The 13,960-nt window shown below is 43.0% G+C and overlaps 1 protein-coding gene across 1 annotated transcript; it reads right to left on the bottom strand.

Moving 5' to 3' along the window:
* Positions 1 to 7,615: 7,615 nt before the first annotated feature.
* LOC307007814 (zinc-binding protein A33-like) lies at positions 7,616 to 13,586 on the bottom strand. The gene is made up of 6 exons (XM_079630185.1): positions 12,939 to 13,586; positions 10,154 to 10,249; positions 9,823 to 10,050; positions 9,683 to 9,705; positions 9,483 to 9,601; positions 7,616 to 9,102 (listed from the first exon to the last, which is right to left on the bottom strand). The coding sequence occupies exons 1-6, from the start codon at positions 13,332 to 13,334 to the stop codon at positions 8,558 to 8,560; spliced, it is 1,407 nt and encodes a 468-aa protein (XP_079486311.1). The 5' UTR covers positions 13,335 to 13,586; the 3' UTR covers positions 7,616 to 8,557.
* Positions 13,587 to 13,960: the final 374 nt, after the last annotated feature.

The following is a 13,960-nucleotide window of genomic DNA, read 5'->3' as shown; positions in this document are numbered from 1 at the left end:
AAACAAATCTTTAGAAACTACTGTTAACTTCCTTATCCTTTTGGCAAAGTTTTACTTTCACAAACAAAGATGTCTTAAGAAAATGCCTACTTTTATAGATTTCTTATGTGAAGTTAAATATTTAATCAAATCACTAAGAATAATTGATAACAGATAATGTACTTATTTTTTGAAGAAATATGATAAAATCTTTCATGTACCATGATTTATAAATATATATATATTATTTTTTTCTTTCTTTGTTTCGTTCTTTCTATTATTGTCCTATGATTGTGCAAGATACAAATTTACTTGTATAACATACACAATTTTAGATATGTTCTGGGGCCGTATTCACAAATAATTTTATCTTACCACTAGGAGTACTCCTAAATCGCACTAAAATATTTTAGCTAGGAGTGTTCTCTTAAAAGTTATTCACAACGCCTTTCAGACCTACTCTTAGTAAGGAAAAATGACAACTCCTAAACTAAGTCTTCGTTGCTATGGATGACGTCAATTCTCATGCACGAGCTTCCTCCCAATGATCACGGTGATTGGTTGTTAGATGACAGGGCCATCATGCGGAACATAACAGACGCACCAAATCATGGAATTACGACATCTAAATATGTCTGTGTCCTACACAAACTAATAATAATAATAATGTCATCGAAATGCATATTGTCACAAAGCAGAAGGAGACGAACAGGTAACATAAATAGAGTTTATTGAACAGTAAACGTAATGGTAATGGTAGCAGGTGAGTAACCGGATGTAAACAGTTTCTGATGTGTTTTGATGATGAAAGTGAACCAGTCTCTTATCTGCTGCAGGTTTGGAGTTTGGTGAAGGATCCAGATGGCTGAAGGCGGACAGAGGAAGCCGGGTGGCTTGACAGAAGAAGACCCAGGTTGAAGTATGATGAAGGTAAGTAGTCCGTTCGGAATCAGGTAGGTGTATAGCGATCTCAGTGATGGAGTCAGGTAGTCGATAGTGCAACGACGAGACCAGACAACTGGCAGAGTGAAGGTGTGTGGTATATGAAGGGATCTGGTGATGCGGGATGATGATGTGCAGGTGGTGAGGACAGGTGATGGTGATTAGTACTCAGGGGATTGAGAACGAGTGGGCGGAGTGATGATGTCTGGTGTTGATGACGGTGTCTCTGTTACAGTACCCCCCCCCTCCACGGCCAGCTCCTGATGGCGGGAAAGACCGACGACGGGGACGACCACGACCTCGAGGTGCTGGACGGTTGGGATGAGCAGCATGGAAGTCCTGAAGAAGAGATGGGTCTAGGATGTCATCACGAGGTACCCAACACCTTTCCTCAGGACCACAGCCCTCCCAATCCACGAGGTACTCCAGGTGGCCGCCCCGACGTCGGGAGTCGAGAATGCCTTGAACTTGATAGATATTGTCGTCTGCAGGGTCCACAGGAGGAGGAGGAGGCACGTCATCAACACCAGATTCTGCAGAGATGGGGATCAGAGGGTTAGTGTATGGCTTTAACAGAGATACGTGGAATGAAGGTGAGATTCGATAGTGTGAGGGTAGTGACAAACGGTAGGTGACATCATTGATCTGCCTCTGTATGGCGAACGGACCTATGTAGCGGGGACTCAGCTTACGGCAGGGCAGTCGTAGACGGATGTCCCGGGTGGAGAGCCAGACCTTCTGTCCTGGTTGGTACACCGGAGTAGTGCGTCTCCTGGTATCGGCCTGGCTCTTGTGTCTACGAACTGCCCTTTGGAGATGGATATGAGTCCCAGACCCTCTCGCTCTCCTGGAACCAATGATGAACTGCTGGAACGTCAGATGGTTCGCCTGACCAGGGAAACAGAGGAGGTTGGTAGCCGAGTATGCACTGGAATGGAGTCAAACCCGTGGTGGACTGTTGGAGGGAGTTCTGTGCATACTCGGCCCAGGGCAGGTAACGACTCCAGCAGTCCTGATGATCGTGGCAATATGACCGCAGGTATCTCCCGATCTCCTGTATCTTCCTCTCAGATTGACCGTTCGATTGAGGATGATATCCAGATGTTAGGCTTACAGAAACTCCCAGCAGGTTGAAGAAGGCCTTCCAAACACGGGAGATGAACTGAGGTCCTCGGTCAGAAACGATATCTTCGGGGATGCCAAAGTGTCTGAACACCTGGCTGAAGAGGGTTTCGGCTGTTTCAAGCGCGGTGGGCAGACCAGGTAGAGGGATTAACTTGCAGCCTTTGGAGAAGCGGTCTACTACCACCAAAACGCAGGTGTGAGAGTCAGAAGATGGAAGATCGGTTATGAAGTCCACTCCGAGATGGGACCAGGGCCTGGTGGGTAATGGCAGAGGAACAAGTTTACCCTCAGGGAGGCGACGAGGGACCTTAGCCATAGCGCAGACTGCACATCCCTTGACGTATCGGGAGACATCCTGGGTCATATTGGGCCACCAGTAGCGTTGTTGAAGGAGCGAGAGGGTCAGCTGGCTGCCTGGGTGTCCAGAGCCCGGAGAGGTGTGCACCCATGAGTCCATGAGGGACGGACGTAAACGGGACGGAACGTAAGTCCGACCCTCAGGACCTCCCGGCGGAGCAGGTTCGGTGAGAGTGGCTTCGGCGATGAGGTCATCCAGTTTCCACTGAATGGGACTGACAAGCATGGCTGGAGGGAGGATAGGTTCAGGATTGGAGTTTACAGAATCCGGTTGGAACTGACGAGAGAGTGAGTCAGCTTTCACGTTCTTGTCCCCTGGTCGATAGGTTACCTTGAAGTTAAACCGGGTGAAGAATAAAGACCAGCGGGCTTGACAGGAGTTGAATCTTTTAGCGTCTCGAAGATACTCTAAGTTACGGTGATCCGTGATGACCTCAAATGGATGTTTCGCTCCCTCCAGCCAGTGTCTCCACTCTTCCAACGCCGGCCTAATGGCCAGCAGTTCTCGGTTTCCGACGTCGTAGGTCTGCTCCACCGGGGACAGTTTCTTGGAATAGAAGGCACATGGATGGAGTTTTAGAGGCTTCCCCTGCCGCTGGGAGAGAACCGCTCCTACCCCGGTGGTTGAGGCGTCTACCTCGACGAGGAACGGAAGATCTGGGTTCGGATGAAGGAGGGTAGGAGCGGAACTGAAGGACGCTTTAAGCTTCTCGAAGACATTGGTGGCTTCCGCGGTCCAGGACAGAGACTTGGCCCCTTTCTTGAGCATGGATGTAATGGGAGCACTGATCTTACTGAAGTTCTGGATGAATCTGCGGTAAAAGTTGGCGAATCCGAGGAAGCGTTGAAGTTCCTTGATGTTGGTAGGTAACGGCCAGTTGGATACGGCCTCCACCTTCCTCTGGTCCATAGTAATTCCCTGTTGATTGATGACATATCCCAGGAAATGGAAGTGTCCAGATGGAACTCACACTTCTCAAGTTTGAGGAAAAGCTGGTTATCACGGAGGCGTTGTAAGACTTGTTTCACATGAAGAATGTGTTCGGACAGGTTGGCAGAATATATGAGTATGTCATCAATGTACACGACAACAAACCGTTGCAGGAAGTCTCTGAGGATCTCGTTCATGAAGCCCTGGAATACTGCGGGAGCGTTGGACAGTCCGAAAGGCATGACCCGGTACTCATAGTGGCCAGCAGGGGTAATGAAGGCTGTCTTCCACTCGTCACCTTTTCGAATACGGATCAGATTGTAAGCACTTCGGAGGTCCAGTTTCGAGAAGATGTGGGCTCCACGCAGTTGTTCCAGGGCGGCGGGGACCAGAGGAAGAGGATATCTGAACTTGACAGTAGAGTTATTGAGGGTACGATAGTCAATACAGGGGCGCAAGCCTCCGTCCTTTTTCCCCACAAAGAAGAAGCTGGAAGCGGCAGGGGAGGTAGATGTCTGGATGTATCCTTGTTGCAGAGCCTCTTTGATGTACTCCTCCATGGCCTTCTGCTCCGGGATGGACAACGGATAGATCTTTCCTCGGGGCGCCGTAGCCCCAGGCAGCAGGTCGATCGCACAGTCCCATGGCCGATGAGGAGGAAGTTTGGTGGCCAGCTGCTTGCGGTAGACACTGGGAATCTCGAGATGTTCACCAGTGGGAGGACTTTCTACAGAAGTGGAGTTAATGGGGATCTTGGAAGACTCTACAGAAGAAGGAGTAATCTTATTGACGGAGGGTAGGCAGTGAGAGAAGCAGTTCTCCCCCCACTGGCAGATCTCACCGGAGGACCAGCAGATGGTGGGTTCGTGATACTCGAGCCACGGGCGTCCCAGGATGATGTCAGCGGTCGAGCCCTCCAGTACCAGAAAGGAAAGTTTCTCTTCGTGCAGGCATCCAATACGAACAGTGATTTCCGGACTGCAGTGAAGAATATGTCCGCGACCTAGCGGTTTTCCCAGGATAGTTTGAACTTGAAGAATCTGAGGGTTGTTACGGCGTCGAGCATGCAATTTTTGTAGGGTGGTTAAGGAGATGAAGTTGCCTGCGGCACCGGAATCGATCAACGCTTTCGCTGAAACAGATTGTTTGGCATGAGTGAGTATTACAGGGGTGTACTTCATAGAAGAAATGGGTGATGGAAGGCGAACTGAACTCACCGCCGGTCGTGGAGGGCGAACAGGACAGGAGATGAGAAGATGACCCGCCACTCCACAGTACAGACATAAATTATTTAGGATGTGGCGCTGACGTTCAGTTGAAGACAGATGAGTTGAATCCACTTCCATAGGCTCTGGTACTGGAGGACTGACTGAACTAACCACGGTTGCTGGGCGAGGAGGAAGAGGAGGCAGTACAGGGTTATTCAGGAAGCAGGCCGAGCGACGTTGAGCCACTCGAATGGAACGCTGAATGAGACCTTCAACTCTGATATGATCATCGTAGATCGCCAGCTGTAAGCAGATATCCGGGTTCAAACCCTGTCGATAGGCGGTGATCAAGGCTGTTTCATTCCATCCGCTGCTGGCGGCCAGTGTGCGGAATTGAAGGGCATAATCAGCTACAGAAGATTTACCCTGCCGTAGACGGAATAGTTGATCGTGGATTGACAGTTCATTTGAAGCTTGAGAGAAAACCTCCCGGAAGTGTGTGATGAAATGGGAGAATGACTGAATGACTGTTCCTTTCGCATCCCAAAGAGCCCGGGCCCAGAGAAGTGCACGTCCAGCGAGAAGTGAGATAACGAACGCGATTTTCGCTCTATCCGAGGTGAACTGTGGCGCTTGCAACTCCATAAACAACTCACATTGAAGCAAAAACCCGCTGCACTCCCCCTCCTCGCCAGAGTAGGTCGCTGGTCGGGCCATGGGACATACAGAGGCAGATGAAGAAGCTGAAGAAGAAGAACTGATGGCAGGGGAAATGACAGGTGGAATTATGTTCGCGGCTCCAGCCAACGCTGAAGCTTCCACTCCGCCGTCACCTGTTGGATCTTGCATTTGTGGTCTGGTCTTCTGTCACAAAGCAGAAGGAGACGAACAGGTAACGTAAATAGAGTTTATTGAACAGTAAACGTAATGGTAATGGTAGCAGGTGAGTAACCGGATGTAAACAGTTTCTGATGTGTTTTGATGATGAAAGTGAACCAGTCTCTTATCTGCTGCAGGTTTGGAGTTTGGTGAAGGATCCAGATGGCTGAAGGCGGACAGAGGGAACCGGGTGGCTGACAGAAGAAGACGGAAGAAGACCCTGGTTGAAGTATGATGAAGGTAAGTAGTCCGTTCGGAATCAGGTAGGTGGATAGCGATCTCAGTGATGAAGTCAGGTAGTCGATAGTGCAACGACGAGACCAGACAACTGGCAGAGTGAAGGTGTGTGGTTAATGAAGGGATCTGGTGATGCGGGATGATGATGTGCAGGTGGTGAGGACAGGTGATGGTGATTAGTACTCAGGGGATTGAGAACGAGTGGGCGGAGTGATGATGTCTGGTATTGATGACGGTGTCTCTGTTACACATATATAATGACATGTTTGTGCAGGCCCCAGTGAAGTGTAATTCTAAAGAGAGAGAGAGAGAGAGAGAGAGAGAGAGAGAGAGAGAGAGAGAGAGAGAGAGAGAGAGAGAGAGAGAGAGAGAGAAAAGTTGTGAATTAAATTGAATTAAATCAAGGTAGCCTAATACCGTAATGAAAACCGCTACTTGCCTAATAATGAAAAACGACACTTGCATTAACACTTGCTTGGTTAATTGACATCCTATTAGCCTAAATAGACTAGTTAAAGCAAGGAAATGTTGCTCCTATTGAAGTAATGTAGGCCTAATAGTTGAATGACGGTGGATTATGAACTCGCCAAAACGGAAAAGAAAGCCCAACTGGACGCAGGGTCAGTCACTGCTGCTGGCCCAGTTTGTGCTGGGAAAAAAAAACATAATAAAAGGGAAATTCGGCACTGGGATACAACATCGAGAATTGTGAAGTTTGCATCGAACACAATCTGGGTATTATTGATGGTGGGTTTTCTTTCTATTCACAAACATGTCCTCATCCTGACGTGGTGCAATTATTTTAATAGCCTATGTGTCCCGTCTATAGCAGCGACCACTCCGGGCACACCGGCAATATCCATAAAGCTGGCTTTGTTTCTTTGGAGTAGGCGAATGTCCAAAGGAAAACTTATGAACTGTCGAATAATATGGGGTCTACAGAGTGCATTGATGGTTTGGTGGATGGATCTGCTTACCGATGGCTGGGATATCGCTAGATCGTCGGCATTACACAATTGCATTTTCCCCGTTGCCAGGTAGCGAAGTGTTATCAAACATTTCAATTCGGCACTGATTGGGTTGTTGCGATTAGTTGGTGCTGTTATTGCATCCCTCACAAGATCCACAACAATCAGTATTCCCTCACGGTTAAGGCGGTATCTTTGTAATAACTCCGTGTCATTGACTGTCTCCAACACACTGTGTCGCGCGGCGATTTTAAGATCCTTTGTGAATAGGTCTTAGTGAGTTAGGAGTCCTCTCGACTTCTTTTAAGCTGTCCCAGACTTAGGTGCTACTTTTAGGGCTAAAATGCTTTGTGAATTACTCTTAGTGAAAAAAATTAGGAGTCCTAAAGTTAGGAGTGACACGCCCATTATTTTTAGGAGTTAATTCTAATTTCGCCAGTTAGGAGCTACTTTTAGCCTTAAAATTCTTTGTGAATACGGCCCCTGATTTCTAAGAGATGCGTGTTTCCACTATTGTAAAGAAAATTATTGGAAAAAAAAATATATATATATATATATAAATATATATATATATATATATATATATATATATATATATATATATATATATATATATATAAAATTAACAGCAGATGGAGATTATGCTCGGTAATCTACTGCTTTTCCTGCAGATCCTTGATATCAATGTTGAATTTTCTGTCGAATTTGAACCACTGAATTTGTGGAAGTGAATTTGTAAAGCGAAATAAAATGGACCGAAAATTGTCTGTTGAATATTATAGGTTGTATTTTTAAACAGTTTTAATATTTTGGAAGTGAAATATGGATTATTGAATTGGTATTAATGAAAATGTGTTTGAAAAGTTTTGAATTGAAATATTCAGTTTAAATATACAACCATGTTGAATTTCAGCCCATAAAAATGCAAGCCCTAAATATACAATACATTAAAATGCAAGAATGGTTATTAATGCAATGCATATTTTTTTCAAATAGTGCAATTACACAGGCTTTTTTATTTCAAAAACATTTGCCATTATTTTACTTCCATAAACAACGCCCTTCACCCGTGACTTATTCACGATACAGTACTAGCCTCGAGTACCTTATTGCTTGCATATAAACAGCTGCTTGTACGTTCATGTTTCTGAACTCGAGTTATATGACAATATACATATGAACATATGAGGATTTCACTGGCAAGAAGATTTACTAAAATATGTCAATACTTTATCTTGTCTTACATATTGTAAACATGAATTTAAACATAATAATTTTAATTTTTTATTTAATTTTAATTTTAATAACAATCATTTTTCTTTATCAACTATTACATGCACATATAAAATTAGTACATATACACAAACCTCACAGCAACACAAACACAATTATTACACAATAATTTATCCAATTGGCTCTAATATGCAGAAGCAGAAAACAGGAAAAAAGTGAGTATTCGCTTTATAGACCAAACCTGAGAAAACGGCACCATCTCGTAAAAAGAAAAAAATGCTTTTATTTTATTTTAAAGCCCTGCCAACAGAACAAAAGTCTATTAACAAAGACTGCATCATTTTATAGTTAAATGGCCCTGGGATAAAAAGAAATTGGCAGTTTTAATGGGTTTCAATGCGGACATTTGTGTCCTTAAGGTCCTGAGTGTAAATATGTTTTGTACCCAGTGATTTATGAAAGGAAATAAGAAAATTCCAATAAAAATACACACTTCTGCCAAAATTGATGCAGTTGGCATTAACACAGGAACAATGATTTTAAAAAAGAGAGAGACAAACATGTCCTTAAGGAAACACAAGGGTTAATTTAGTTCTCAACTTTACATTTAAGTGATTGATCAATGAGATGCTTTGATTACAGTGTTATTATTGAAGCATAATTTGCAAAACTGTATTAATCTAGAAGCAGAATCAGATTTAACTGTGATTTTCTGCTGTAATAAACAGTTTAACTGGTAAGATCCTCAGAGGGGAAATTGTGCAGGGATTATATAAGAATGGAAAGACAGTTTCTGTGAAGGATCTCCTGAATGTGAACAGACAGTCTTTAGTTACAGGATCAGAGAATGACACTGTTCCTCCGTCATAGTCCAGCTGAACTCTCACACGCTGGAGCTTCTGTTTAACAGTAAAGACAGTGTTGGGTTGCTCTGGGGATTGTGAGATGTATTTGCTGTTCAGGTACTGCACACACCAGACATTAGAGTTAAAGAAAACCGCTCCCTTCCTCTGGTTTGATGCTGTGGTTATTCCAAGAATCCAGTGTGTATTGTCTCCAACCTCCACATCCCAGCAGTGTGTTCCTGAGTTAAAGCCCTCAGATCCCAGGACACATGGATACCAGTCAAACCTCTCTGGATTATCAGGAAGTGTTTTATATACATCACTGACCGACACACTGGTCAGATCAGCAGAGAGTGTGAGACGAGGAGATGCTGTGTTTGGATCCAGAGTCAACGGCGCTGCAGAGAGAATAACATCAGATTAGAGGATGAGATATGATGTATTAGAAATGTAAATATAAAACATTTTTCTTTTGTTGAAAGAGATCATAAATCCTGCTATCATAACATTGGTCTCTCAGTTACTGTCCGAACGGATTGAGGCTCCAGGTTTAATATCATTATTCAATAAACACGATTGTATCCTAATATATAAACATAGATCATGAGGAATAGACTTCATTATGAGTTCGCTGTATGATCTGATGATTTTCTGAAATGCAGTTCAGATTCACTTAGAAATTCAAGTGATTATTAAATATATTTCTATCAAATGTGATGTTGTGTGTGTTTGTATCTGCACTATCTTCTGCACTGGTGTCAGATCTGCTGAGACTCACTGTGTTGGACAGTTTCCAGCATCTTCTTCCCGACTCTGAACGGCAGGTTACCCAGATAACGCGACACATGAATCAAAGCTCCAGAACTCATCCGTGGATCCGGCTGTGAGATCTGGACTCTGAGGAACATTCAGGAGTCAGAACTGCAGTGAGTTTGAGTTCAGATCCACTGAGAGAAGAGATACGAGCAGCTCACTTACCTTTCCATTGAGGCGTTAAAGTTCTGGAAAATATAGAGTTTAAAAACATTTTAATATCTTATCAAACACTCTCACTGTCAATGAGTCTCTCTATACAAGTTGTTTTCTGCACAGAGAATGAAGCCAGATTGATTTGTCACCTTTAGAAACGAGACGTCGTTGTCTTTCATCATCTCCATGTCTCTGATTGTGTGTGAAAGAGCAGAGATGTGTGTGTTCATCTCCTCCAGCTTCTCCTTCATCCTCTGCTTCTTCTGCTCCTCTTCCTCCCTCAGTGCAGTGACTGCAGCTTCTTCTTCGTCTCTGAGAAACTGATGAAGCTTCTCAAACTCTTCTTTAATCTGACGCTCTGTGTGCTCAGCTTGAGACTGAAATCACATCACATTCACTTCAGTGTGAACACACACTCCACTAATGCCAATAATACACTCTGTGTGTGAATGTTGAGTATTTAACTCTATATATCCTCACCGTGATGTGTTTAATTGTTTTATCACACTTTTTCTTCATTTCTTCTCCATGTTTGAGCTTGTTTTGTAGGGACGTCAGCGCTGTATTAAATTCCTCCTACAGGTTAAGATGAAAATCAGTGAAACTTATGCAGCTTTAAGAGGTTTAAACATTGTATGTTTGGATGTTTTTATTGTTATATTATTTATATGTTGAATGGATCATTCCCAGTTAGCATTTGTGCCCGAAAATGGCAAGAGATGTATTTTTTATTATTAATTTGGTAAGGATGAACATCAAGAAATCATGTTTTCACCAAACAAATGTGTGATTTTTTTTTTGCAATGGCCAATTTTTCAATTATTATATCCATGCAGTTGTATACTTTGTTTTGTCCTTTTCACACCTAGGCCTTCAGCGGTGTCCAACCTGAATTAATAACTTTTAGTAAGCGCACAGACTCTCTATAATTGTTGTGAAATTGCTGTTTTTATTTCGCACCGGCAGTTATAGGGTTAATGCGGTGAGTTCGGGTAAGTTAGAGAGGAACGAGCGAGTGAGTTCGGCTTGTGCGTTAGTGTGCCGTGGCTCTTGCGTTCCGAGTCCGATTATAAGTTCAGAAACGGAGTATTATTGAACACACTGCTCACTAGTCTCGCGTAGTGACTGACGGCTGAAGGTCTGGAATTCATAGCAGCTTTCTTTGGCCAAGGCCCGCCCATAAGGCCGTTTGACCGACATGTCAAACAACCAATTACAGTTCGTTTCGTTCAGCGTCACGTTTCGGGGCGTGGAAATGTCCCCACAACAACAGACCGGCGTGCAACAAGTCAGTCAGCATAGAAAATCAAAGAAGGAGAAGAAAACAAGCAGTAAGTCATTGATCTGTTCGTGCACGTATAACAACAATGGCGTCTGCATTACCACAATATAACACAATACTGAATCGGCCAGCTGCGATGTCAGCGTCTGTTGTTTCATGTTTGCCCGCAAACGTGGCTGATATCCCCTTCGCAGTTAGGCACTTCACTTGATCTTCCATAATAGATAGGAGGGGACACACAACTAGTAAAATTGGATCTGCTGGGAATCCTTCTAAATGCTGACAACGGGTCGGCCAGGCTTGGAAAATACTACTCTTCCCAAATCCCGTCGGCAAACAGGCTAAAATATCTATTTTTGTCTCCACTAAGTGCCTCAAACAAAACTCCTGGACATCTCTTAAAGAGTCTATGCCGTGAACCTCGCATACTTTTGAGAATCCTACGTTTAGCTGATCTTAATAAATGCTCATTGTCACTCATGTAAACACAAAAGTTTTTCTTCCGCAATCACACGTCTGCGCTTTGTTTCCCGGCGGACCGAAAATAAACGCCACACTCGCGCCCCCCGGAAATCCGATAAAATTTAACCAATCAGATGACGACTTCGACATTCCTGAAGTGTTTCCAGTTAAAGGAGAACTCCAGCGCAAAATGAACCTTTGGTCTAATTACACATTGTTACCTAGTCAACCGTTATCTGAGATTTGTTTTCATGATTATCGAATGTAAATAGTTTTATCTCTAAAAATAGTTTAGCCTATAACGCTAGTATAACGCTAGTATATGGGGCGTAGAGTAATGACAAATAAAAATCGCTTGTTAATACCACTAACAAGGCTCAAAATAGCCCCACACTAACACGGTAGCATAATGAGGGTCCCTACCTTCAAACCGAAGCATTGAGAACTTTGACAGTGTCCAGACGGTTTAATAAGAAGATATTTTATACATACAGTCAACTTCACGTATTCAAGCAGAAGCCATCTTTGAAAAACAGACTCGATCAGTCAATCAACGAAACGCCGATCTAAATGCGCTGGACCATATGAGATTCTACACAGTTCAGCGCACTAGGATCGGTGGTTCGTAGATCGATTGATAGAGTCTGTTTTTCAAAGATGGCTTCTGCTTGTATACGCGAAGTTGACTGTATGTATAAAATATCTTCTTATTAAACCGTCTGGACACTGTCAAAGTTCTCAATGCTTCGGTTTGAAGGTAGGGACCCTCATAATGCTGCCGTGTTAGTGTGGGGCTATTTTGAGCCTTGTTAGTGGTATTAACAAGCGATTTTTATTTGTCATTACTCTACGCCCCATATACTAGCGTTATACTAGCGTTATAGGCTAAACTGTTTTTAGAGATAAAACTATTTACATTCGATAATCATGAAAACAAATCTCAGATAACGGTTGACTAGGTAACAATGTGTAATTAGACCAAAGGTTCATTTTGCGCTGGAGTTCTCCTTTAAGTGTACCATATGCATCAGACCTTTAGCCAACGCTCCGTGGGCGTGACGTCTGAGGCTGAGACTAACTGCTCACCAGCCTGTGCATGTATAGGCTATCTCACTCACTCCCGGTAACCACAATATTATAAAACATGGTGGCCCTCTAGTGGAGTCAATATGCAATTACACCACAAATGTATTTAACACACCACAGCAGAGAAGGCCTTGCCACTGATATTTGTGGTTGTGCAAATACAAATACAGAAAGTGAAAGTATGTTAGTATCAATCACTTTTCGGTGTCTCAAATCACATATTATTATTGAAAATATTAATAACCCATGACATGTGCAGATGCTGTTACTTTTAAGATGATTTGAACATCAGAGGGTTTTCAGAATTGTATATCAGTAAATCATAGAGATTTAGTCTGAGTAAAAATAAATACAGGTCTATTGTTTACACAAATAATACTGTTTCCATGTTTAGCACTGTAACGTTATTTATGAAATGAGAGACTTTAGTCTTACCTTGTGAGATGAAAGCACTTCACTGATGGGTCTGAATGTGTGGTTGGTGTGTTTCTCCGAGTCTCTGCACACTAAACACACAGGCTGTTTGTCCTCCAGACAGAAGAGTTTGAGTTTCTCACTGTGTAAACTGCAGATCTCCTCAGATCCTGATGAACGTTTCTCATTTCTCTCCTTCAGGAACGACTCACACAAGTTTTTTAACACAAGATTAACTGGAGGTTGATGATTTGAGGATCTTCTCCTGCAGAGAGGACACTCCTGAGTTTCCTTAGTTTTCCAGAACTGTTGTAGACACTCTTTACAGAAACTGTGACTACAGGACAGAAAAACAGGAACCTTGAAGATGTCATAGCAAACAGGACAAATATAATCATCTTCAGCTGCTGAAGCCATTTTCCCCGCTTGAGTCTCGTAAACTAAACTTTACTCTCACTTTCTGAACGACGGTTTTCAAAAAAGAATCACAATGAGAATCAAAGATCTGCTGTCTGTCCAGAAATGAACTTCACAAAAATCCTTCTGTAAAGTTTTTCTCTTTGTTCTCCATCGATTGCTTATTCTTTATTGCTTTTGTTGAGACAAAGTCGGTGTGACAGAAAGGAAAAATAACAAGTCAGTCTCTTCCTGGTTAGTGTTGTAAGAGGGAGGAGTTTATGATCAGCTTTGGGTGTGTACAGTTCAGTTCAAGATTATTGTCATATGCATATTAGTACAGAGTACCACAGCAATGAAATACAATGTGCAATGGCACTCTCTCAACACTAGTCAATAAATAACAATTATAATAACATTAAAACATCCAAGCACAGTAAGCACAGTAAGCTCAAACCTCAACCCTCCTTCCTGTTGTACTATCATTCAGTATCCATTCATTATTACTGTATGATCAGCTTTGGGTGTGTACAAACAGGAACGTCAGGATTTCTTCAGGTAAAATGTATTCAAAATGGACCTGCATTGAAATGTTAAAATTTAATGCTGTAAAATATTGCATAAAACACAAAAGAACAATTAAAATA

Source organism: Phoxinus phoxinus (assembly GCF_949152265.1).
Source record: "Phoxinus phoxinus genome assembly, chromosome: 12".
NCBI classification, from domain to species: Eukaryota; Metazoa; Chordata; class Actinopteri; order Cypriniformes; family Leuciscidae; genus Phoxinus; species Phoxinus phoxinus.
Note: the sequence above shows the minus strand (reverse complement) of the source record. Positions and strands in the feature narration are given on the sequence as shown.

What these genes read in the sequence shown, in the direction of transcription:
- LOC307007814 (XM_079630185.1), bottom strand. Translation starts at nt 13,334, where the DNA reads ATGGCTTCAGCAGCTGAAGATGATTATATTTGTCCTGTTTGCTATGAC. An exon ending in AAGTGCTTTCATCTCACAAG is followed by an intron (nt 10,250 to 12,938) that starts GTAAGACTAAAG and finishes CTTAACCTGTAG; the next exon opens with GAGGAATTTAATACAGCGCT. An exon ending in TTTAACGCCTCAATGGAAAG is followed by an intron (nt 9,602 to 9,682) that starts GTAAGTGAGCTG and finishes AATGTTCCTCAG; the next exon opens with AGTCCAGATCTCACAGCCGG.